This window comes from Stomoxys calcitrans, chromosome 4, assembly GCF_963082655.1.
Source record: "Stomoxys calcitrans chromosome 4, idStoCalc2.1, whole genome shotgun sequence".
NCBI classification, from domain to species: domain Eukaryota; kingdom Metazoa; phylum Arthropoda; class Insecta; order Diptera; family Muscidae; genus Stomoxys; species Stomoxys calcitrans.
In genome coordinates, this window is record NC_081555.1 from 98541662 (window position 1) to 98565834 (window position 24173).

The window sequence follows — 24173 nt, forward strand, 5'->3', positions numbered from 1 at the left end:
TACGTGTTAATTACAGCTTTTGCCAAAACAAAGTATATCGATTATTTCTTTTATTTAATTTTTCATACTTTACTTCTCATTTTATAATCTTTTTTGGTAATATATATGTCAATTAATGATTACACATGCTATACATGAAGAAAGGAAGAGGAAAGAGTGGAATTTTAGACATAGATTTTTTTTCGAGGTCACTTTTTAGTACTTACTATCTTCGGTGTATGTCCATACCGGCATGGTGTGGATTAATATCCGCACCCTCTTTTCAACCTAATCTAGCCTTACCTACCTGGGAAATCCAAGCATTTGCACATATTCTGCACTAGTGTGTTATTATCGGATATGTCTTGGAATGGTACCGAAAGCTATACCGCTCTCCTTACTTTCTCTTAAAATCAGCCCCATCATGACACGAGGCTGATCTCCTAATAGGATTTTCGTTGTTCATTCATAGTCCACGCTCTTAACTCGGCCCTAGTCCGCCTTTTCGTTTCCCCTAACTTCGCCATGACCTGGCATTATTCGATGTATTTAAGAAGACCCTTCAGAAATACTTTTTCCCGGTTCAGATCGGTGAAGAGCCGTCTTTCTAAAGTGGAGTCCGTTCGTTTGGCAAAATTGAGCATGGTCCCCATCTAAGTAGCATTTACAGCGAAAAAATTTCTAAATTGCAAGACCAAGTTTTATTAAATCGTTTTTAACATTCGGTTTTAATTGATTTTTATCTGCAAAATGTTAATTAGTTAAATATTTGAAAGTAAACGTATTAAAATTTAAATTATCATTCTCCTTTCCTTATGATTCCATGAAACGACGTTGACTTAACCTGTTAATCGATTTTCGATTATGGCATCCCTTAAACATCCCATTTTGCTGACACTCGCAAAAAAGGTATAAACAGTCTGGCAGCACCTTCAAACCAACCATCATTAATATTTTTGTCTATATCCTCTTTACCGTTATTCGGACCAACTGACATCTTGGGTCCTTTTTCCTTTGCAAAACTCACTACCAAGCAGCAAAGAGCACATTTGTGTATTAAAATATTTTTGTATAGCAAAAAGAGGAACATTTTACAACTTTCGATGTGCTTCAATTGAAGAAAACGAAACAAGAAAAGTATCGGTGAACAAATAAACATACACGAGTTTTTTTGTAAACAATCCAGACTGTTGCGGAATTAGAAAACAACATTTCTTGTTTTATAGCTAAAAATACATTTTTTATATAATCCATAGACATTAGAAGAAGCAAAGAAAACAAGCAAAGCAAAGGTACAGAAGAAGCAAAAAAAAAAACGGAAAAATGTCCTAAACATTGTGGGTGTGTGAGGTTTGGGAAGAAAATTGTGAGTGAAGATCACAAAAATAAAATTAAAAAAAAACTTATATCCATATTAAGTGAAAACTATAATTGTACAAAAACAAAAATTGTTTATATTACTACCTTAAAAAGAAAAAAAAAAAAAAAAACAAAACATATATACAAATAATGAGTGATTCGCGAGTTAGTGGTAAACGCCTCACCTCCTCTCCTTCTGCAAAGTCGGATACCGGAAACCGTGCCAGCAGTACCAACCTGAAAGATGCATCAAAAACGAAATCAGTCTCCCAACAAGACACGGAAAAGGAGGCTATAGTGGATACAAAACTGATTGCTGTGAACGAAGTAAGTTTTTGCCAAAGTTGTGATTTTTCATAATTTGTTTTGTTTTGTTGAAATTATATAACTTAGTTAGAAAGTTTGCCATTACACTTTTGTGTCCGCAAAGTAACAAAGGCCACAACCACCACCACCAATATCAACATCACCACCCAATAACAACCACCACAGCAATCCCCCAAACCAACAGAATACTCTCCGCAACGAGCAAAAATGTTCCTTGTGTGCATATAACGAGGGGGTTGTATTTAATGAGGGTAAACTAAATATAGAATTGCCCAAGGTAACATCTAATGGGCGGCATGACGCACCCTTTGCATAAACAATCATCATTGGAGAGCACTCATAATTGATTGATGCTTGAGTGTGTGGTTCTCTTTACTCAAAATATCGAATTGGCTAAAACGATATTTTTGTGCTATTTATCGATTAACAAATTTTGGTGCTCATCGATCTAAATATTACCTGTAATAGATCGTATGTGGTGTCTTGGTATTTAGCCCTAAAATATTGAAAATGCTTTTATATTATTTGCTGTTTTTAATTTTAATATTACATCAAATAAATATTAATCGGTTATTTTTATCTGATATCGATAACTATGCAGTACAGTCTGGTTGCACAGGATAAAAGTAAAATAAAGCACTGCAAACTTTCTTCTGGACAAGCCTAGATAGAAATGAGAACTCAAAGTGGATGTTTTATTCTTTTCTAGAGCAGACATGCACATAGCTTGTAGTTCATAGTTTCTTTCTACTCTACGTCATCGTCTAGCCAATTGCAGTTTTGAATTTTAGTCCTATCCTGTGGAAGTCAGAGGTTCTGGGTATAATGTCAGTGCAAAGTTGTACTGGTAAGTTACCGATATCATACGATAATCGATAATGAGAAACGATCAATCGTAATTTACACTATATAGTACTAAATTAAACGGCAACTATTGCTGTATAGATCCGTAGTGGCTAATAGATCAAAGTGAAAGCTTCCCCATTTTCACAGCATTTGCCTTAGCAAATTGTCTTGCCACGATGTCAGCAGTCATTAAGAGAAGGTTATGAATTACTGTCCACCAGACCACGACACCATATAACATTTCCCGGAGTGGGTAGCAGAGCCCTAAGACGGGCCTAATAGGATTCATCGTTTCAAAGCTAGGGTCGTAGAATCAGGAAACTGGATCAAGAAATGAATACAGAGCGGAATTTAATGCAAGAGCACTTAAATTATTGTATATTCAATGGCGGTATCGGCAAGTTGTGGCAGTTAGGGTGACGTTGCAGTATTTGATACAAAGAGAAGCTCTAGGATTTGGAATCCGTCCGTTTACGAAAGATGCAGCTCTGTTATGCGAAGTAGCAGGAAGAGAGAGAGAAAGAGGGAAATAGAAGACCTCAGTTTGTGAATGACTATGGCGCGGTGCGAGCATACTTCAATTCCAAAACCAGGCGTTTAAACGAACAACTTTTTTTTACACAATTGCTGTCCCATCCAGTGTAAGTCAGATATTCGGGATAGAATATCAGTGCAAAGTTGTTGTTGTTGTAGCCGTTTGTTTGCCTCATCTAAACTAACAATCTATGGTTGAGAAATTGAATCCAAATTATTAGGATCACATGGACTTGAAGTCCATTGAAATAGAAAAAAAGATTTCCTTTGTAAGTAAATCCAGTATTACTCCTGGCCCAGTCCCAAAAATCTTTTTTGGAGCGCAGTGGTTTGGGTTCCAATCCTTGGGATTGTAGTTCCTTTCATCTCCAAAATGTGGATTTGGTGTTTGGAGAATTTTTTGAGTTTATGTTTGCACCGTTGGTCGGAATGGGAATATCCTCTTTCTTGACTAAATGTAGTGCTGATACTAGCCAAATCTCACCAATTTTTTTGAACGATACATGTTAGTACCATCTTCCATCGCTGATGTCGGAGAATTGGAAATTAATGTTGACAACCCATCTACAATTACACTCCACATAGGTATGCAACTTTCTTCTCCCTTTCCATTTACTGCCATTGTCATTCCAGAAAGCCAGCATCATCGTAATCTGGGGAAGTTCCTGGCAATTACGAAGGGACGTCGAAATATACCAATAGCAGTCCATCTATTATCACACTATATGCAACCTTACTTTGCTCCTCCTCTAGTAACCACCATCACCAGCTGCCTTTAGCGACTTTGGCAAGGGTTCATAGACCTACAATACCATTGTATGTCATTGCTTTCTTGGGGATGGCATGTTCACCAGGTAACTTCTGATTTTTGCACCTTTGCTGAGCATAATTAGGGAATTCGCTCTCCTTATTGGTGAGACACTCTGGATCAGTCTCTTCAAGCCCATCAACAAACTTGAGAGCCAGGCGCTTATGAGAGTCAGGCGCTTATGCCTAAAACTTCTTCCAACCAACTGTTTTATTTACACAGCACTCGTAAAATCGGATCTTGTCTTGCAGTTTTTTGATACTTGATCGGGTGAAGAGGCAGCATGCCTATTGGACTTTTGAGATATGGTTTGTAGTTCTTTCGACAAGTCTTGAGTAAGAACTATCATCAATGACTCTATCCGGTTCCGGATTGTAATCCCTTAGTTTCCAAGTATGGATTCGTTGTTGTCTGGTGGACGGCAATCCAAAAGTCCACCTACGGTTTAATCACAATCACAACCCCGGATACAAAGGATGACTTCTGATACACTGAATTTAATGCTACACCTAATGCCTTTGGACACTTCTGCCGAAGTAGTGCGGCTACGGATAAGAAGAATGCCCGATGCTCCAGGCAGTATGGATTAAACATTGCCTGAGCCGCTAATAAATAAAAAGTACTGTACCAATATTCCTTATAGAACCGATTGGAACTACAATATATCTGGTAATAGAAGGTATGCAGTCTTCTTTTCATAAAGATGGTTCCAGACTGGACGACCAGTTGGGCTTTGGAGTGTACTCGGAAAAACCAGGACTGGTCATATCGATAAGGTTACCGAGCCACTGTAGTGTGTATCAAGCGGAGATTCTTACAATTATAGATGTGGTGGAATAGCTAAGATAGACATAGGCTAGATTGCCAGGCAGTCGTTAAATCTGCGGGGATCGTATTTCTGAGTTGAAAAAATGTCCTCGAATGTCACCGGTATCTCGACACGATGGCTGAACAGCCCAAAATTCACCTGTTCTATAGTCGGGCCACAGAGATACTCCAAGGAATTGTAGAGCAGATAACCTTTAAAGAGTATAAACTACATTTCCAGTCCAGAAGAACTGGAATCCATGGGTATGCCTCTAGCGACATATATGCTTATAATTCGAGATAAGGTCGGAAAGAAAACGCATAGCAGATGGTCACAAAGTGTGGGTTTTGAACGATCCAAAATTTTGTGGCTGTCACAGTCTGATCGAAAATATGCTTGTAGACTGATGGTTGCAAGTAACGACATCTGCAGAAGCTGTGAGGACGTCGAGGAAGAAGAAACTATAGAACATCTGCTGTGTATGTGTCCTGCACTGGCAGTCAGAAGAGGTTCCACTTAAGTTGAAATATTTGGCCCTGAAGGTATCTTCTTTCTCCTATGGTATCACAATGGACGAAAGTGTCTAAGTGAGTCTAATTGCAGACTGCCACTAATATCTAAGCTTATCTGGGGCTACTAGTGTAACATTGTTTTTACAGTTCCTGGAAGGCAGCTTTACTATTTTTAAGTTATGCCATTCGGCTTTTGCAAGCTTCATAAACCATTTATTGGCTGATGAATACATCGAGTAATACCGGCATTGCTTATGACTTATGGGTTTGGTCTACTTTGACGAACTAGTGGCGACTTCAACATTCGAAAGGCATATTGAGACGCTCAAGGAAGTGGCTGGAAGGTGGTGGAGATTTGTGACCAAAGCCCCATGTCGCGGTTGGATTTGAACTGATGTGGGTACGTCTAACCCAATTAAGCGAATATTTCTCCCCATTAGTGAGAGGCATGAGGCCAATCGAACAAGCCCTCCCACTAAACAGAGCTCTTATTATTTATCTTCTTCGATACCTTCAATCTGTCACCATGTTTTCCGATCAGAAACAATGTCTGACACTTCTGTTCTAGCCAGCGATAGCGGTAGACCTTTTCAGGTCTAGAATGGGGCACCTAATTTTGGAGTGTTCATAACTTTGTGATAATCTGTCATTCGTTGCCCTTTGGGCCCGATCCTGAAGACTTAGCTTACATGTCGCTAGAGGCATACTCACAGATTCTAGTTCCCCTTGAATGTGTAAGGTAGTTCCCATTCTTGTAAGCTTGTCTTCTCTCCTATTCCCTGGGATATTTCTGTGCCCCGGCACCCACAACAGGTGAATTTTGAGAGATCTCTTTGAGAGATCTGCAACAGTTGAGGACAGTTTTTGAATTCCGAAATATGTTCTCCAGGGATTCAATGGCTGCCTGGCTGTCTGAGAAGATATTTATGCCAGTAGTCGTTATGACATTATATCTGAGCCATTCCACCACTTCTTTGATTGCAAGAATTCCGCTTGATACACACTGCTGTGGTCGGGTAACCTTCTCAATATGACCAGTCTAGTTTTTCAGAGTACACCATAAAGACCAACTGGTCGTCTAGTTTGGAACCATTCGCATAGAAATCAATGTAACAATAATATATTGTTAATGGCTATGTTCCAAAGTAAAGGAAACAATACACCTCCTTGAGGTGCTCCTCTGCTAACCCATCCTTTTAGAACCACAGATCACAATCCTGCCCTAATGCATATTTTAGTAAGTGAGTTATTAATAAACTTTCTTACGGTAGAGTTGATGCCTAGAAACTCCAACTCCTTCATGATTGACGTCGATTTTACATTATTGTAAGCACATTCAATGTCAAGAAATGCTGCTATTGTATATTCCTCGACAGCGAGAGAACCCTCTATGTAGAAGGCTGTTTCAGTGAATTTGCCTTTACTTTATGCATGCATTGCCCAAAGATAAGTTTCTATCAACCTCTCAAGAGTCTTCAGCATAAAGGAGGACGGACTAATAGCGCGAAAATCTTTTATGTCCCTTCATCCCTCAAGTATATACATATGATATGCTGAAACAATCAGAGTATATCTCCCTAAGCCAAGGAACCAGTCTATCAGATACAGCTTGTAATTCAGCCGGTGATACATCATCAGGCCTGGCGACTTAAAGGAGTCGAAACTTCTTTTCGCCCAAAGGATTTTCGGCTCAGACACACGAGTAGCTCTAGTGTTTTTTCACTAGGCATTGTGCATACGTTCTCTGACTTCTGAATATAGAGGCCTCAGATGTAACCTCCACGGAGCTGCAAATTTCGTACCAGGATTTGTTCGGGGCCTTTTTTAGCTTGCCCTTGTATTTTCTTTGCTCAGCCTTATAGATGTCCCAAGAGTGAGGTGCTGTGGTGGCTTTCGCTCTGTTGAAAAGTTTTCTGCAGTCCCTCTTTGGACCAACTAGTTTTGGAGTCCATCATGGCGGTCGCTGTTTGCCCCTTGGCTAGGCACTAGGACATGCTGACACAAGCGATCAGGGTCTTCGTGATCCGTTTGACCAATAAGTCAATAGCCTCCGCAGTTTCCCCTTCCTTTTCTGGTCTAGAAGGGATAGTCGTGCAGAATGTGTGCCGAAATCGATCACTGAATCTAATATAACTATGGTCGGAAAAGCTACGGTCATCCAACACTTCCCAGTCGCATATTCTTGCGCTTATATCTTCCGATACGAAGGTAATATTTAGTACCTCCTGCCTGTTCCTGGTAATTAAGGTCGGTATATCCCCTTTATTACAAATTGCCAGATTGCAACTTAAAATATATTCGATAAGCAGCTCACCCCTTTCGTTGACATCCGAACTTCCCCATATCTGGTGATGTGCATTAGCATCACTTCCTACAATGAGGCTCTTCTTCCCTACAGAAGCAACTTGAACCGGCACCTTGAGGTTTGAAGGCAGCATCTCTGAATCGTGTGCCATATATAGGGAAACCAGCCAGTAATGAGACTTGTTTATTTCAAGACTGGCTACTTCTAAATCTTCAGTGCTTAGCGACGGAAGATTAAAAACATTTAGAGTTCTCTTCTTGCAGGCTCTGTGTCTCCCATTCCCCGTACCCTTGAGTAGTTTAAATCCAGGAATTCTTAGTCCACGAACCATTCCTCAACACACCTGTGAATAACAATCCGCCAAACCCTCCAGCCATCAGAAGGACCTTTAGTGCCGCCAAAGCGCCCATACTGAGTCCGACAGGAGTTCGATTTCTCCTTAGATGTTTCACTAGCTGTTGAATCCGTAGGTCTGCGAGACAGCCGGAGATCAGTACGAATACTGAATGTCTCCGATCGCCATTAGCATCATCCAATCTTCCTGTTGGTGGTCGAAAGATTGGAATTAGTCTTGGGCAAAATTTTTAATCGAAGGGATCGATCCTTTACGATCGGTTCTGATAGAGGAACTAGTTGCAATTCGTAGTTCCATTTAGTTCCTATGTCAAAGCATAAATTTTTTGAAATATGAAAGAGTCGTTAAAAAACAAAACAAATACTGCTGATATTTTTTAACTGAGATACTCAAAATCGCTTTTTTAGTAAATTGTGTTTTTTTTTGGGTTGTAGCCACATTTGTTTATTGAAGTAGCGATCCATGTCTGGCTCCAAGCTCGGTCCTTTGTATAGAATCGATCGCCGCGGGAACGTTATGGTCGTTGATTATTTAAAGGCGTCAATCACTCGCCTTGGCATATTGAGCATCATAGGCACTCAGTATTTGTGCAAAAGCCGGTGCCGCCCGGCCTCCCACTGAGACTCTTCTCTCTATACCGCTGATTATCCGCGACTACCGTTCTACGGAGCATTCGATTACGGGTATCTTGTGCACGCGCCCGGCAGTTCTTACATGAACTTCTCGTGAGACGAGCTGAATTTAGGGGCAGTATGGAGTAAGAAAACCGTAAACCATAATTGCCTACTTTAAGTACAACGCGTTTAAAACATGTCCTCTTTACAAAACAAAAAGAAATACGGGATTTGAGAAAAGTTTAAAGCATGCACCTGCCGTTTTGGCTCAATCCTGCAGGGCTCTTAGCCCCGGGTGAATATAATGCGGAGGCCACCGTAGCGCAGAGGTTAGCATGTCCACCTATGAGCCTGAATGCCATCAGACAAATTTTCCCCTCCTAATGCTGACGACATTTGTGAGGTTCTTTGCCATGTAAAAACATCTCCCCAAAGAGGTGTCGCTCTGCGGCCCGTCGTTCGGACTCGGTTAGAAAAAGGAGGTCCCTTATCATTGAGCTCAAAATTGAATCGGACAGCACTCATTGATTTGTGGGAAGTTTGCCCCAGTTCCTTAAAAGAATGTTCATGGTCAAATTTGCATTGAATATAATGCGTCTACCAACGCCCCCTTAAATGACTGAAGCCAGCATGAGTAACAATTTGATTCCACGTTGTTGAAGTTTCAGGAGCTCCTGACTCTCGTGGTACCAGATTAAGGACTCTGCTCCGACCACGTAGTCTAACTACTTCCTGTTGAACTCCAAACAGTTCCGAACTGGTCATCTAGTGCGATGATGCAAGCACCATCCCGTAGCAACTCATCATTCAGAAACCGAAACATTCACACAACACGGTATACATGCTGCTCCTCTTCCTTTTATGGTTCCTTCCGATCTATGGGTCACGGCATCCGGTTGATTACATGCAACTCAACATCGTGCATCGAAATGCCCTTCCTGCGATTTTAGGTGCAAACTACTGTCACCACGTTGCTCCCAATTGGGGCCCCACCATAGCCAGGCTGGAACCGAAGGAGTTCCTGACTCTCGTGGTACCAGATCAAGGACTCTGTTCCGACCACGTAGTCCAACTACTTCCAGTTGAACTGCAAACAGTTCCGGACTGGTCAAACACCGTCCCGTAGCAACTCGTTATTCAGAAACCATCAGAAATCATGTGGCACCTACCTATCCATCACCGCCTACCTACCATGCATCCTATCGTCTACCCTTCTACTCCGACTGATCAACCAGCCCTATCCATTATCTGTCATTTAAACAGCACTGTCGTACCCAGGAGATCAATGGTTAAGGAAATCCCAAAATAACGTGATACCTGGGTAGCATTCTTCTTCTTGCACTTCAGACCGTGGTGAAGAGCTATTATATACTTTTCATCGTGTGGTATAGATGACAGTCTATTGGCTATCTCAGTCTAATTGTTCCTAGGTATGCTGCGCTGTTCTTTCCCCTTGTCGACAACTACCATCACCAAGTTGTCCTTAGCGACATTTGCATAGGTTCTAGGAACCTTATTACTATTGTACGCCTTTATTCTTTGGTGGATGGGATGCTTTCCAGATGACTGCAGCCATTTAACTGACTGCTGTGCCGTTTCCGAATCTAGGCGTGTAGCTTTTGGGGTAGTCTGTGCAGCAAATATCCTAGCCCAATTAAGGGTGTCTCTCTTCTTATCGGTGAGAGTTTTAGGATCATTCGCACCAAGCCTCTCAATATACCTGACAGTGAAGCGCCTTTTATTACTAAAAGCCCACAAAAAGCGTATTGCCAGAGAAGTCCGGAAAATGATAGGCATTCGAAGATAAAAAAAGTTCGGCCTTGTTCTAAGTTGCTTATTCCCTATCCATTTGAATCCATCCTCGTTAAAGTCTCTTCATAATTCTCGCTAGTGGCGTTTTGTTTTTTGTTCATCATGGTCTACCTTCGAAGTCATTCTGACAAACCCCCCACACACTCACACTCACGCACACATGCCATTTTACTTTCATTCATTGAAATGTACGTATTTGTGTGTTTGTCTGCCTACTTACTATTGTATATAACCCCTTTGGGCGAATAGGAGAGGTTGCATGACTTTTGCTTTAGTTTATATTTCGCATTTCCAATGTTTTCTTTTGTTCTTGGAGTATCCTTTTGGAACATCACGACCCATACTCATCCATCGACATCGACATCATCGACATCATCAACATCATGTGATAGTCATAGACTTTACTTACGTGGCGTTTATGCTTTGTCACACATTTTTCGTATTTCCGTTGTATATTGGCGGGTTTTTTCCGTTTCCGTTTGGTCTTTCATATATTGTTACCGCATGTTTTATTGTCTCCATGCCATATGTGCAAACCTATGTACGTATGTATGGTAGTGGGAAATGAACAATGGATTACATGTAATGCTGAGATGCTGTGACATATTTTTCCCCATTGATTTTTCGCAATCTCCCTTATGGAGTCTCCTCGTTTTATTTTTGTTGTTATCTGTGTTGGGTGCAATGCATCTTAAGCCCCAAAGCGGAAGAGGGGATTTCACTTTGAATAAGGACTCTTAAGAGCGAATGTTAAGGTACTTAAGGTACGTATTCATTCATTCATTGATATGTGGGTCATGGTTTTATTGCAATGTTAGGAATACCAATGAGCTGAAAGCTTTCATTGTTTCAATGTGCAAATATTGGAAAATATCCATAAGATTGAATACAGAAAAGAAAAGATTTGAATGTGGTTAAGACGATGAGGATTTTTTTCAGGTGATTTAATAACAAATCGTTGATACATTTTTGGAGAACGCATAAAAATACATACTTGTAAAACACCAATTGGTTACCTGTTGATTCCCTTACTTCAAAACTGATTAAATTTTGGAGTGGGCTTGAAGAAAAATGAAATAATTTTGAAGATAATTTTCATAGAATCCACAAAAAAGGGGAGATATTTTAGTCTGCATTCTTACTACAATAGAATAATTCCTTTCTAATATCGTCATCTGTCATAACTTTCATAGAACCCACAAAAAGGGGGAGATATTTCAGTCTGCATTCTTACTAGAATGATTCCTTTTTAATATCGTCATCTGTCAACCGATTGTCACGAAATTTCGCATCAAAGGTTTCTCTTACCACTCTCGGCATTACTGGCGAATTTCATCGAAAATAGGATTAAGATGTAGCTGCTATATATATTTCGTCCGATTTTCACTTCTGGAGCCCCTGTAAGCACAGTTTTCACCAAACTTCCAAACATTTTGCAAAGTTCTTTTCTTAACAACTATCCCAATATTTAATGAGTTGGATCGAAATCGATTGAAATATAGATATAGTTCCTAATATATGTTGGTCCGACTATGAATAATTTGCAATAATATGGTCATTTGTCAAACGTTGTCAAATTAATTTGACAAAAAAAAAAATGGAATTAACACGTGAACTTTTTTCTGCGACCATTTTTCACAACTTTCGTCGTGGATTATCATGATATTGATGAACTTAAATTTTCATATGGCGATGAAGTACCATCCTATAAAATTTTCAAAACTGTTTTTATGAATTCGGTCGTTGCCGATGTTCGCTCAAAGTCGAATTCCGTGAAGATGGTCATGGGACATAGCTTGGATTAAGGGACCAAGAGCAAACAGAGCCGCAATACACTAATGGAATAACACGGACGTAATTGCATCCGAAAAAGGCGAAAGTACATCGGAACAAAATCCAGGGGCGCAGCACAAGCAGGGCGTACCCACTATAAAGATTCAAAAAAGGCACTCAGGAGCGCTATTTTCTAAAGCGAAAGATAGAAATGGGAAGAACTAAGAGAAGGGCTTAACTGAGACACCTGGAGACTTGGATACAAAGTCGCAATGAAATAGCTTGGAAGGAAAAGCTCAAATAAGGAGATAGATGATAAAACAATGCGGAATATTTTAACCACCCTATTCCCTGCAAACGACCAAACCACGAAAACATTTGAGTGTACACACACAGTTCCCCATTCACACTTAAAGAACCCCATCTCGCTGCATGTGGTCTTCAAAGCCGAAAGGCGCCCGGCCCCGACGGAACTCCAGTTGAAGTCATGAAGATAATCGCCGAGAAACGATCAGAGATGCTTCTAAACATCTAAAACAGATGTCTGTCAGAAGGACTATTCCCAGATGCGTGGAATGAACAAAGACTAGTTTTGATCACCAAGAGGAAAAGTACAGGTCACTGTGTATGTTGGACACAACAGACAAGCTGTTGAAGCATTTAATAAAGTCTAGACTCGCGGAGGCATTCGCGGCAGGAAGAGGATTTTCGAGACTGCAACATGGCTTCCGCTCAGGTATATCATCCACCGGGTGAGATGGTCCCTGGGGTCCCTTTTTCAATTTCAAACTGAAATTCCTCCTTGATGGTTCATGGGAAGTATTCCCGACCCCCACATATATTCAAAGGAGAATCGTTTAAAAAATTTCAAAGCCTTCCGACCAACAATTTAGTTTATATTCAGATTTAAATGTGTTTAGTACGGGAACGTGTGAAAAAGTCCGCCTTGTACTGAAATTTCAAGAAATCGTTAATAAATTCACTGTCTTTTGGCTTGTTTTATTGTTTGCTCATAACGCTGATAACGTTGTCATATACATAAAGAGGAATCCGGGACCAGTATGAACCACATATGACCCCTTTACTATATTCCGCTCGCTCATCACCGAAGACATGGCGTACATCATAATACGCGAATCAAATCAGAAAGGCAGGAAAGTGAACGCTGCATGGAATTTGGCAAATCCAACTAATACAAAGGAATGGAAACCAATCACTTTGAAAGAGTTCGATACTTTTTATACCCTACACCACTACTGTGGCACAGGGTATTATAACTTAGTGAATTTCTTTGTAACACCCAAAAGGAAGAGAGATAGACCCATTGATAAGTATACCGATCGACTTAGAATCACTTTCTTAATCGATTTAGTTATGTCCGTCTGTCTGTATACCCATGTTAATTTGTGTACAAAGTACAGCTCAATATTGCAAGAAAGTGCTCAGTTTTAAATGGATTCTTTCGAAATTTTGCAGGAAGGATTTTCTTATGAATCTCGATATTACTGGTGAATTTCAGCCCAGTTTAGATATAGCTGTCATATATGCATATCGACAGATCTGTAATTCCAAACAATCATACGCGTTCTGTCAACAGCACATTGTTCGGCTTCAGCGAACCCGATATAGCACTATGTACTTGCGGTGTGAACATGCAAACTGAAAAGAAGAAGCCGTTTGCTATTTTGGAATACAACGCCAAAAAATTGGGAGTGGACCTGATACTTGGCTTTGTTTCCATGCAAGCGCTCAACAAACCGCTGGACATTGGCCATGTCAAGGTCGAATAATGAAACGCGAGGCAGATGGACCTTTAAGCTCATCCCCGATATACGACAATGGAGAGTCAGAAAGAAAGGCGACGCTGGTAATATCTGGACACGAATACTTCCACAGTACCTACACAGAATGGGAAAATGCAGCTCATTATTCTGCATCTATAAGAGAGGATGATGCAGAGCACACGGTCTTCCGTTGTCACCGATGCACTATGGCGCTGACAAAGAAAACAGGTGGCAAAAATCAAAGTTTTCATGTGCGCCTACAACATTTTGAAAGAACCTATCTTATGTAAAAAATTTCAACGATTTCAAAAATGTTACCCACAATAATGTCGGATTTTGAGTTAAGAAGATATGGCCCAAATTCCGCCTATGTTCGTTGACAACGCTGAGTCGGATCCGTACAGCGAATTCCATCACGCTCGTCTGCGAGTACCACTGCCTGGAAATTGGGCAATACTTGGGTATTCGACCTGGCGGCTACTTCGTTAATGATGACTCGGAAATTCCTCTCGGGTACTAGCACATTTGAGGGGGCTACCAGCGGCGATTGTTGGACTGATTTAAAAGAGGTTATGAAATCGGGTGGGCGGTCAATGGTGAGAATTATGGGGAGGTGATCTGAGATCAGGGAGATCAGGGGATGCAATTGAAATGTCTGCCGAGCTGCTGCACCTCCTCGTAATACTAGCGGGGGCATCCTCATTCACCGTGCAAAATGCGGAGCCTTCAATCTGCTCTGCTATAGCTTTGCCCCGCTGGTCGTTTCCTAGCGGAGAATGCTTTAAAACGTAATGCGCATTAAAGTCTCATAGAACCAAAGGAATATGGCCAGACAGTAGGTCACTAATGTTAGGCTTCTAAACTTGGCTATTAATAGGGACACAACTTCCAATCGACGGTATATACACGTTGTATATCTCTACTCGGCTCGACTGTTGTCCCCATACATTCCATGTAGGGGTCACTAGCGACAGGCGCAGGCGGGATTGGACTATTCCACGAAGGCGGATGAAACCACCGCACGTGAGTAGAATGAATGTGAGCATGGAGGACCGGAAATGAGTTTTCGACGGCATGATTTCCATCCAGTCAGTCACTTCAAGCCCTTACTTCATGCGTTCTCTCCGCTATTCCAGGGTAATGTCACGTCATCATCACAGCAAACCCTTAAGATGTTTTTAATAAGTGTAAACAATTTGGGTACCCTGGTGGGTCCAGAGTCTGTTCCATGGAGCTTGAAAATTGTTCACTTCCAGCATGTCAAATTTTGAATTGCTTGCCGAGCAGTCATTGGCTTGATTCTTTTTTCTAAAGATAGAGTTCATAAAACCTCACAAAAAACATGCTGAAAGGTCTGGAATATCTCTAACGTTTTATGAGTTATTGGACTTGGACTGGAAAACAAAATTTTATACCCACCACCCAAAGATGGTGGTATATTCATTTTGTCATTCCGTTTGCAACATATCGAAATATCCATTTCCGACACTATAAAGTATATATACTCTTGATCAGCGTAAAAATCTAAGACGATCTAGCCATGTCCGTCCGTCTGTTTGTTGAAATCACGCTACAGTCTTTAAAAATAGAGATATTGAGCTGAAAATTTGCACAGATTCTTTTTTTGTTCATAAGCAGGTTAAGTTCGAAGATGGGCTACATCGGACATATCTTGATATAGCCCCCATATAGACCAATCCGCCAATTTGGGGTCTTAGGCCTATAAAAGCCACACTTATTATCCGCTTTTGCTGAAATTTGGAATAGTGAGTTGTGTTAGGCCAAACGACATCCTTCTTCAATTTGGCCCAGATCGGTCCAGATTCGGATATAGCTGCCATGTAGACCGATCTCTCGATTTAAGGTATTGGGCCCATAAAAGGCTCATTTATTGTCCGATGTCGCCGAAATTTTGGACAGTTAGGCCCCTCGACATCTTTCTGCAATATAGCACAGATCGGTTCAGATTTGGATATAGCTGTCATATAGACCGATCTTACGATTTAACGATCTTTTTAAAAGGCCGATTTCGCCGAAATTTGGGACAGTGAGTTGTGTTAGGACCTTCAACATACTTCTTCAACTTGGCTCAGATCAGTCCAGATTTGGATTTAGCTACCAGATAGACCGATGTCGCGATATAAGGTTTTGGGCCCATAAAAGGCGGATTTGTTTATCCGATTTCGCTGAAATTTGGGACAGTGAGTTGAGTTCAGCTCTTTGACAACGTTTTTGCAATTTGGCTCAGATCGGTCCAGATTTGGATTTAGCTGCCATAAAGACCGATCTCTCGATATAAGGTTTTGGGCCCATAAAAGGCGCATTTATTATCCGATTTCGCCGAAATTTTGGGACAGTGAGTTGTGCTAGGCCCTTCGACAGCCCCCTTCAATTTGGCCCAGATCGGTTCAGATTTGGATATAATTGTCATATAGACCAATCTCTTGATTTAAAGTCTTGGCCCCAGAAAAAGGCACATTTATAATCCGAATTCGCTGAAATTTGACACAGTGACTTATGTTAGGCTTTTCGACATCCGTGTCGTATATGGTTCAGATCGTTCTATATTTGGATATGGCTACCAAAAAGACCAATATTTTGTTCTACAAAATTGAACAATGCCATGTACTTATTAGACCATTCAATATCCGTGTCGAATTTGGTCCAAATCGGACCATATTTCGATAAAGCTGCTATGGGAACATAAATTATGCATTTTTCACCAGATTATGACGAAAGGTGGTTTACATATACACCCGAAGTGGTGGGTATCCACCACCATTGATATGTGAGAAGTTTGCCTCTGTTCCTTAGTGGAATGTTCATGGACAAAATTTGCATTTGGTGCGTATCCAAAGTTCGGCCCGGCCGAACTTAACGCCTTTTACTTGTTTTGAAAGTTTGAGTCAAGGTATCGATGTTTTGTTTTTTGAAATTGTGTGACTATTTGTGAACAGATTTTTGAAGATGTTACAAAACTTGGATAATGCTGCCATATAGACCGTTCCCTCGATAAAGGGTACTGAATACATAAAAGGCGCATTTATTACCCGTTTTCTATGAATTTTGAAAAAGAGGGGTTTCATTTTTCTCATTATCTTTTCCTGGTTAACGATCCGAGCTCTACCTGGTGCTGGTGTAAGATTGGATTAGTGTATTGATCCTTATATCAATAAAAGCTCTTTCGATGTCAATGTATAGAGCCAACGTGTACGACTTGACATCGCGGCTATCTTCCATCTTTCTAATGGGCGGTAAGTGAGAGTTCTTGGCATGCTGTGAATATATTGGTTATATGCAGCGCCAGGTAGATCGTCTCTTTCCCTAGCAATAGCAGAAATATTATATTAGACGGTGGTGACCCTTGGTTAAACAGTAGAAACCTCTTTACAGCTTTCTTAATCATTACCATACATATATGTGATACAAACTTTAAAAGTCTATTTATATCTCATAAACCCTCTTATTCTCGTCTTGCAACTGATTATCGTTATGTTTAAATGTATCTTTCAGCCCTTTATAGAAACAACACCGTGTACATTTTCGACGGACACCTCAAATGATCTTCCCTTTGCTGTACATTATTTCACCAGTTTTCATCGGATTTGTGTGGTAACAGCTCTGTTGCCTTTGGTTACCTTATTTACATGTTTCGTCACAGCCTATGTCTTCCAATATGATGACGTACATGAAACACATTGTCGCGTAAGTATTCTTTTTTCAAATAAAGGGTTTTTGCTCCATACATTTTTAACTTTCAATTTCATATATTTTAGGTTTACAATATTGTACCCTCAATAAGTGCTATTACCGGCGTTAGTCCCCAACGTTATTTTTGGCGTTTTAGCATTGCCTTACATTTGGGTCCACGCTTGCCCATAGCATTCATTTACAAGAACTACTACAACAGCATGTTGGCCAAATTGAAAAAGCAGAGACCCGAAAAGGTGGGCAACATGGAGACGGTGGTTACTATTATAACGATATTAAATTGCATAGAAATAGCATCATTGGGCGGTGTTACGTATATTTCGAATCGGGAAAATTATCGTAAGTATTTTCTGGTATGTTATGGAATGTGTTTGAAAACAAATTTCATTGATTTCTTAGCTATGCATGAAAAGATTTTCATCACCTTTATGATATGTTCACTATGCCATATGCTGGCCACCATCAAACTGAATGGCGTCATACACGAGGATCACACAGAATTATCACAGAAACAAAGAGATTCGATAAAATGGAAGAAAATCCTTTTTGCCATGTCGATATTGAGCACAATCGGACTGTTGATCTTCTTTGCTAAACATCGTTTTTATTGTCATGTATTGGGTAAGTTTTGCTATATGCATTTACAATACATCCACTTCTTGATGACATGATGTTTCCAATCACTGGGTTTAGATAAGGTTTGATTAGGCATAACGTCTGATTTGATGCATCAAGCGGATTGAAGGTTTTTATACCCTTCACCATAGGATGGGGGTATACTAATTTCGTCATTTCGCTTGTAGTTCATCGAAATATTAATCCGAGAATCTGCAAAGTATATATATTCTTTACCGTCTGGACATTCGAAGTCGATTTAGACATATCCGTTTGTCTGTCCAACCGTCCGTCAAAAGCAGGCTTACTTTCGAAGGAATAATCACAGCGAACTAAATACTTGATGTCAGACAAAATCTGAAGACATCCGCCAAGATCTTTCCGAGTTCGTTCCAAATTCTGTTTGACATTCTGAGGGAATTTTCGTTCCGACAGAGAGAAAGAATTCTGAACGAACGACGACCGTCTTGTCGTATTGTTATACCCACTACCATAGGATGGGGGTATACTAATCTAGTCATCCCGTCGTAACACCTTGAAATATTCGTCTAAGACCCCATAAAGTAAATATATTGTTGATCCTCTCGACGTTCTGAGTCGATCTAGCCATGTCCGTCCGTCCGTCTGTCGAAATCACGATAGAGGTCGAATGCGTAAAGCAGCCGCTTCAAATTTTGCAGAGATACTTAATATTGAACGTTCTGAGTCGATCTAGCCATGTCCGTCTGTCCATCTGTCGAAATCACGATAGAGGTCAAATGCGTTAGCTGCTTGAAATTTTGCAGAGTTACTTAATATTGATGTAGGTCGTTGGGTATTGCAAATGGGCAATATCTGCTTGAAATTTTGCAGAGTTACTTAATATTGATGTAGGTCGTTGGGTATTGCAAATGGGCAATATCGGTTCAGATTTAGATATAGCTTCCATATAAACCGATCTCCCAATTTGATTTATTGAGCTGCTGGAAGCCGCAATTTTTACCCCATTCGGGTGAAATTTGGCATGTAGTTTTCTGTTATGACTTCGAACAGCTGGGCCAAGTACGGTCCAAATCAGTGAAGAACCTGATATAGCCCCCATATAAAAAGATCTCCCGATTGGACTTCTTGAGCTTCTAAAGGGCGCAATTCTTATCCGATTTGACTGAAATTATGCATGAGGTGTTTTGTTATGACTTCCAACAACTGTGTCAAGTATATTAAAACGATATCCCAATTTGCCTTCTCCTAAACGGCGCAATTCTTATCCTTGCTTTGCTCCTTTGAAAGTTAGCATAGCTAAATCGACTTAAAATGTCATGACAACCAAGAATATAATACTTTATGGTCTTAGACGAATATTTCGCGGACAAATATTATGGTGGAAGGTATAAAAAATAAGATTCTCTGCAGATAACAGCAAAGTTCCGCAAATGGGGCGGATTAATATCCGCACCCTCTTCTCAACCTAATCTAACCTACTAAAATAGTTTTGACTATTGTATCTATTATATGAAAATGAAAGTGTTGCGCTTTGTTTGTTCCACATGGTAGAGTTAGATCCCCAGTGAAAAAAGGGTACTTCATTTTTAGATATCCGCGAGGGGGCGAACCCTCCACAAGTTTCAAAAACGTTAGATCTCGGAGATGGATGCATCGATTTAAGCGAAATTCTACATGCCAGCTTAAGTCTCACATTTTGGGGTCAAATAACCTGGAGGACGGATGGCCTACCCCAAAACCTACTCCAACGGACATGTTTTTCGATTGGGATAATATGGGTATCAAATGTAAGGTATTTAAGAGTAGAGTACGAACTTGATATAACAATTTACCTTACGTGTAGGAGGGCAGCTATAGTATAGTTCGTCACCGTTTGGTGTTGTTGTGACGCCATTCCCAGTACATCGCACTTCCTGTAAAGAGGTAATATCTGCCTTGTACTTCTTTAATATATCCGCCTGCGCGTATACTGCACCTTACCGGATATTCCAGGTGCAGATCCGCAAATCATGGTCTTTTTCGTTTGAGTGTGTCGTCAACGTAAAAGTGGTCCGTTTTTATACCCTCTACCATCGGATGGGGGTATACTAAATTTTGAAATTTTGCACAAATACTTCTTATTAGTGTAGGTCAGTTGGGATTGTAAATGGGCCAAATCGGTCCATGTTTTGATATATGTAGCTGCCATATAAACCGATCATGGGTCTTGACTTCTTGAGCCTCTATACGGCGCAATTCTCATCCGATTTGGCTGTAATTTTTTGCACATGGTGTTTTGGTATCACTTCCAACATGTGTGCGAAGTATGACGCAAATCGGTTCATAATCTGATATAGCTGTCATATAAACTGATCTGGGATCTTGACTTCTTGAGCCTCTGGAGAGCGCAATTCTCATCCGATTTGGCACAAATATGACGCAAATCGGTTCATAACCTGATATAGCTGTCATATAAACTGATCTGGGATCTTGACTTCTTGAGCATCCGATTTGGCACAAATTTTGTACAACGGCTTCTCCCATGGCCCTCAACATACGTGTGCAATATGGTCTGAATCGATCTATGGCTTGATACAGCTCCCATATAAACCGATCTCCCGATTTTGCTTCTTGATCCCTGAATCGGACTATAACTTGATATAGCTCCTCCTCCGTCCTTATTTATTTTTTTTTTTTGCCTAAAAGGAGATACTGCGCAAAGAACTGGACAGATGCGAACCTTGGTGGAGGGTATATAAGATTCGGCCCGGCCGAACTTAGCACGCTCTTACTTGTTACTATTCCTTTGTTTCTCATAGTGATTCTTATAGTTTTCCGCGGGTAGGGAGGGCCCATCCCAACCCCAAAAACGTTAAAAAATTAAATTTTTACCGATTGGGGCAATATGGGTATCAAAAGTATTTTTATAATTGGAAGTACAATATATAAAACTTTGTGGTCAAGTCCCAGGGGGCCGCAACCCCAAAAATTACTCCCAAACGGATATATAGGCCAATCAAGACAATGTGGAATACAAACGAAAGGTACTTGGGAGTAGAATACGAAACTTATATAAAACTTTGGGGTCTATTCCGCCTAGGTCGCCCCCAAAAGTATGCCCAAATGGACATGTACACCGAACGGGACAATATAGGACTCAAACGAAAGGTATTTGAGAGTAGAATACGAAACTTTTATAAAAATTTGGGGTGAAATCCCAAGACCGTTCCACCCCAAATGGACATTTACACCGAACAAGTCAATATGGGATTCAAACGAAAGGTATTTGTGAGTAGAATACGAAACTTTTAAAAAAATTTGTGGTAAAATCTCAGGAGGACCGCTTCACATCAAAATTATGCCCCAAATGGATATGTATACCGAATGGGACAATATGGGGTTCTCATGAAAGGTATTTGAGAGTTGAATACTAAACTTTTAAACAAATTTGGGGTCAAATCTCAGGAATACCGCTTCACATCAAAAGTATGCCCCAAATGGATATGTATACCGAATGGGACAATATGCGGTTCTCATGAAAGGTATTTGAGTTTTAAATACATAGACCATGTCAAATGGGTGCCACAAACACTTTATAGTGTAGCGAAGCACATCGGGCCTAGCTAGTATATAATAAATTTATTTAAATATTAAACTTTTAATTTCAACACAATTTTTTCTTTTATTTACCTTTAGCCTTCAGTTGGTTTGCTTTCTTCGAGTACTTGATTGCCATTGCCAATATGTTTTTCCACTTCACTATAATTTGGGATTTCTCATCACTCAACATGCTGATTGTGGATGCGCCTAGGGCAAAATTAGAGGAACTTTTCCGTAAATCAGCTCTAAAAATGGATTAAATGAAACCCTCCATTTATGCGCACAGACAACCAAAGACAAAAACCCAAAAGCAACAAAAAAAATAATAAATCCAGTCTTCATAACAACAACTCCAATAAACCATGGGAAGATCAAGCACATGCATCTTTTTCCGGGAATACTACAAAAGCAGCGGTAGCAGCAACTGTTCAGAAATTACAAATGTTCAATATGGTATACCAAAACCAAACAACATAAGAAAACATAAGGAAAAATTAACTAAACAAGAAACCAACGCACTTAGTTTATTTATATTTATTACCTACTTATTATGCATTTTTGGCGAAAATTTACACTTTAAGATTTTATGAAGATTGCGATTTATGTACTTCGTACTCATAACTAGTAACTATAGATTTGTTTTTAATTTAAATAGGTCGGCTGTTGTTATTTTCGTTTTTGTTAGCATACGTTTTGTAAATTTTGTTTTATTATTAGGAAAATGCGCTTCCAGTTATAGGCTTTTGCTTTACAATGTTTATCATAGATTTATTTGTTTATTTTTTTTTTATTGTATGTAGTTTTATTTATTCTTTTCTATTTAAGAAAAGTCCTCCTCAATTGATGACTAACAAGTTCCTTTCAATTATAAATAACAAAGAACAAGAAGAACAACAACAGTAAAACGCAATTTTAATTACAGTATTAAAGTATTATCTTAGACAATTGTAGAATATCCAAACACAATTTTCCTAACCCCTTCCCCCCATCTCCTAGACTCCCCTAAGTTTTTGCTTCGTCCTTCCTTTTTGTCCAAGCCAATCGAAAACATGTATTGTATTATAATTGTGATTAGCCTAAACTCTATGGCATTGCAAACATTTATTTATTGTATTTTTATTTATTTTATATTCGATAAAAGAATTAACTATTCTTATATATTTAATGTACAATTTATATCTAAGTAAATGAATTTATGTACCACCTTACTTACAGCTATGCATTTCTTAGGGCACGATCCAAAATTATATAAAATTCGCTGCACTTGTGGAACGGATCACCTTGTCTTAAACAGCATGGACCTATGCGTTATACAACTTTCATTAATTAATCAGGGAAAGATTTTTGTTTTCATAGAAAATTGATACGTTTTGCTCTATTTATAGACAGTGTTAACAAAGGTTTCAATTATTTATGAGGGGGAAAGAATTCGAATAAAACAAAACCTTGTAAGGAAATATCTACATGTAGGCATTTTTATTTGAATTATGACATTTAATTGAATTTTTTCGTGGAAATTTTCGAAATATAGAAGGAGGAAAAGATAAAGCGAATAATTTTAGCGGGAATTGTCAATGGTTAAATTGAATCTCTTAGTTAACATTTTCAATACATTTAATAATTTTGAGGAATTTTTTTCTTAAAATTTTTGTTTTTCAAGTTTTTTGCCTGTATTTAATGATCGTCACCCTAGATCATTAAATTTTACAATTCTAGTTTGTGTCTCTTTCGAGACGAGCTCAATGATCGGAGATGCAAATGCAGACAAAAAACTTGAAAAATGAAAAATTAGGCAGAGTTTGGCCGGGATTCGAACCTGGGCACACGGAGAAGCGCGAAAGCTATTGTCGTTGTTTTAGCGTTCGAAGCCATCATTACAACTTCCAACAGATGCACAAAAATCATGTGTAGTACGAAAGAAGTGTAATTTGTCACAGAAATAATGTCTGTCATTACACAAAAAAACATGCATTGGGAAAAGTACAGCTAATAGACAGGGTTGTCGAGCGTTTTTAATGTGGTAATTGGATCATAGATGTGTTTTCGCTATTAATACGATTCAAATACCACATTCCAACGCACAGCCCTTGAAGCCATCACACCTAATATGGTTTAAAAGCCTTCTAACCAAAGACGAAACGCGTCCCATAGTGGTTGGTGTATGTTGCTATCTTTGGCTTTCCTTTTCCATTTGCATCTCCGATTATTGAGCTCGTCTCGAAAGAGAAACAAACAAGAATTGTAAAAAGTGATATGTAGAATGATCTTTTGTTCGACAATAGAGGTGTTTTATTTACCCATTAAGCGGATTTTCTCGCTTAGTTTGTATGGACAAAAATTCTTACTAAAGCTGCTATTACACGATCAAACATGTCATATGAGCAGTCACTTTCAGTATTCCCTTTCGTTTATGTACGTCAAATACGAATAGAGTGTGCTCTAATCGCTATGTATCCCTATATCTATTGTA

The 24173-nt window shown here is 39.6% G+C and overlaps 1 protein-coding gene across 1 annotated transcript; it reads left to right on the plus strand.

The window, feature by feature from the left end:
* The first annotated feature begins 919 nt into the window (after window positions 1-919).
* On the plus strand, window positions 920-23166 carry LOC106095987 (post-GPI attachment to proteins factor 2-like). Its single transcript, XM_013263474.2, has 5 exons — window positions 920-1665; window positions 17330-17521; window positions 17593-17866; window positions 17927-18148; window positions 21800-23166. Exons 1-5 carry the CDS (start codon window positions 1489-1491, stop codon window positions 21961-21963), a joined length of 1029 nt encoding a protein of 342 aa, XP_013118928.2. The 5' UTR covers window positions 920-1488; the 3' UTR covers window positions 21964-23166.
* The last annotated feature ends 1007 nt before the right edge of the window (window positions 23167-24173 follow it).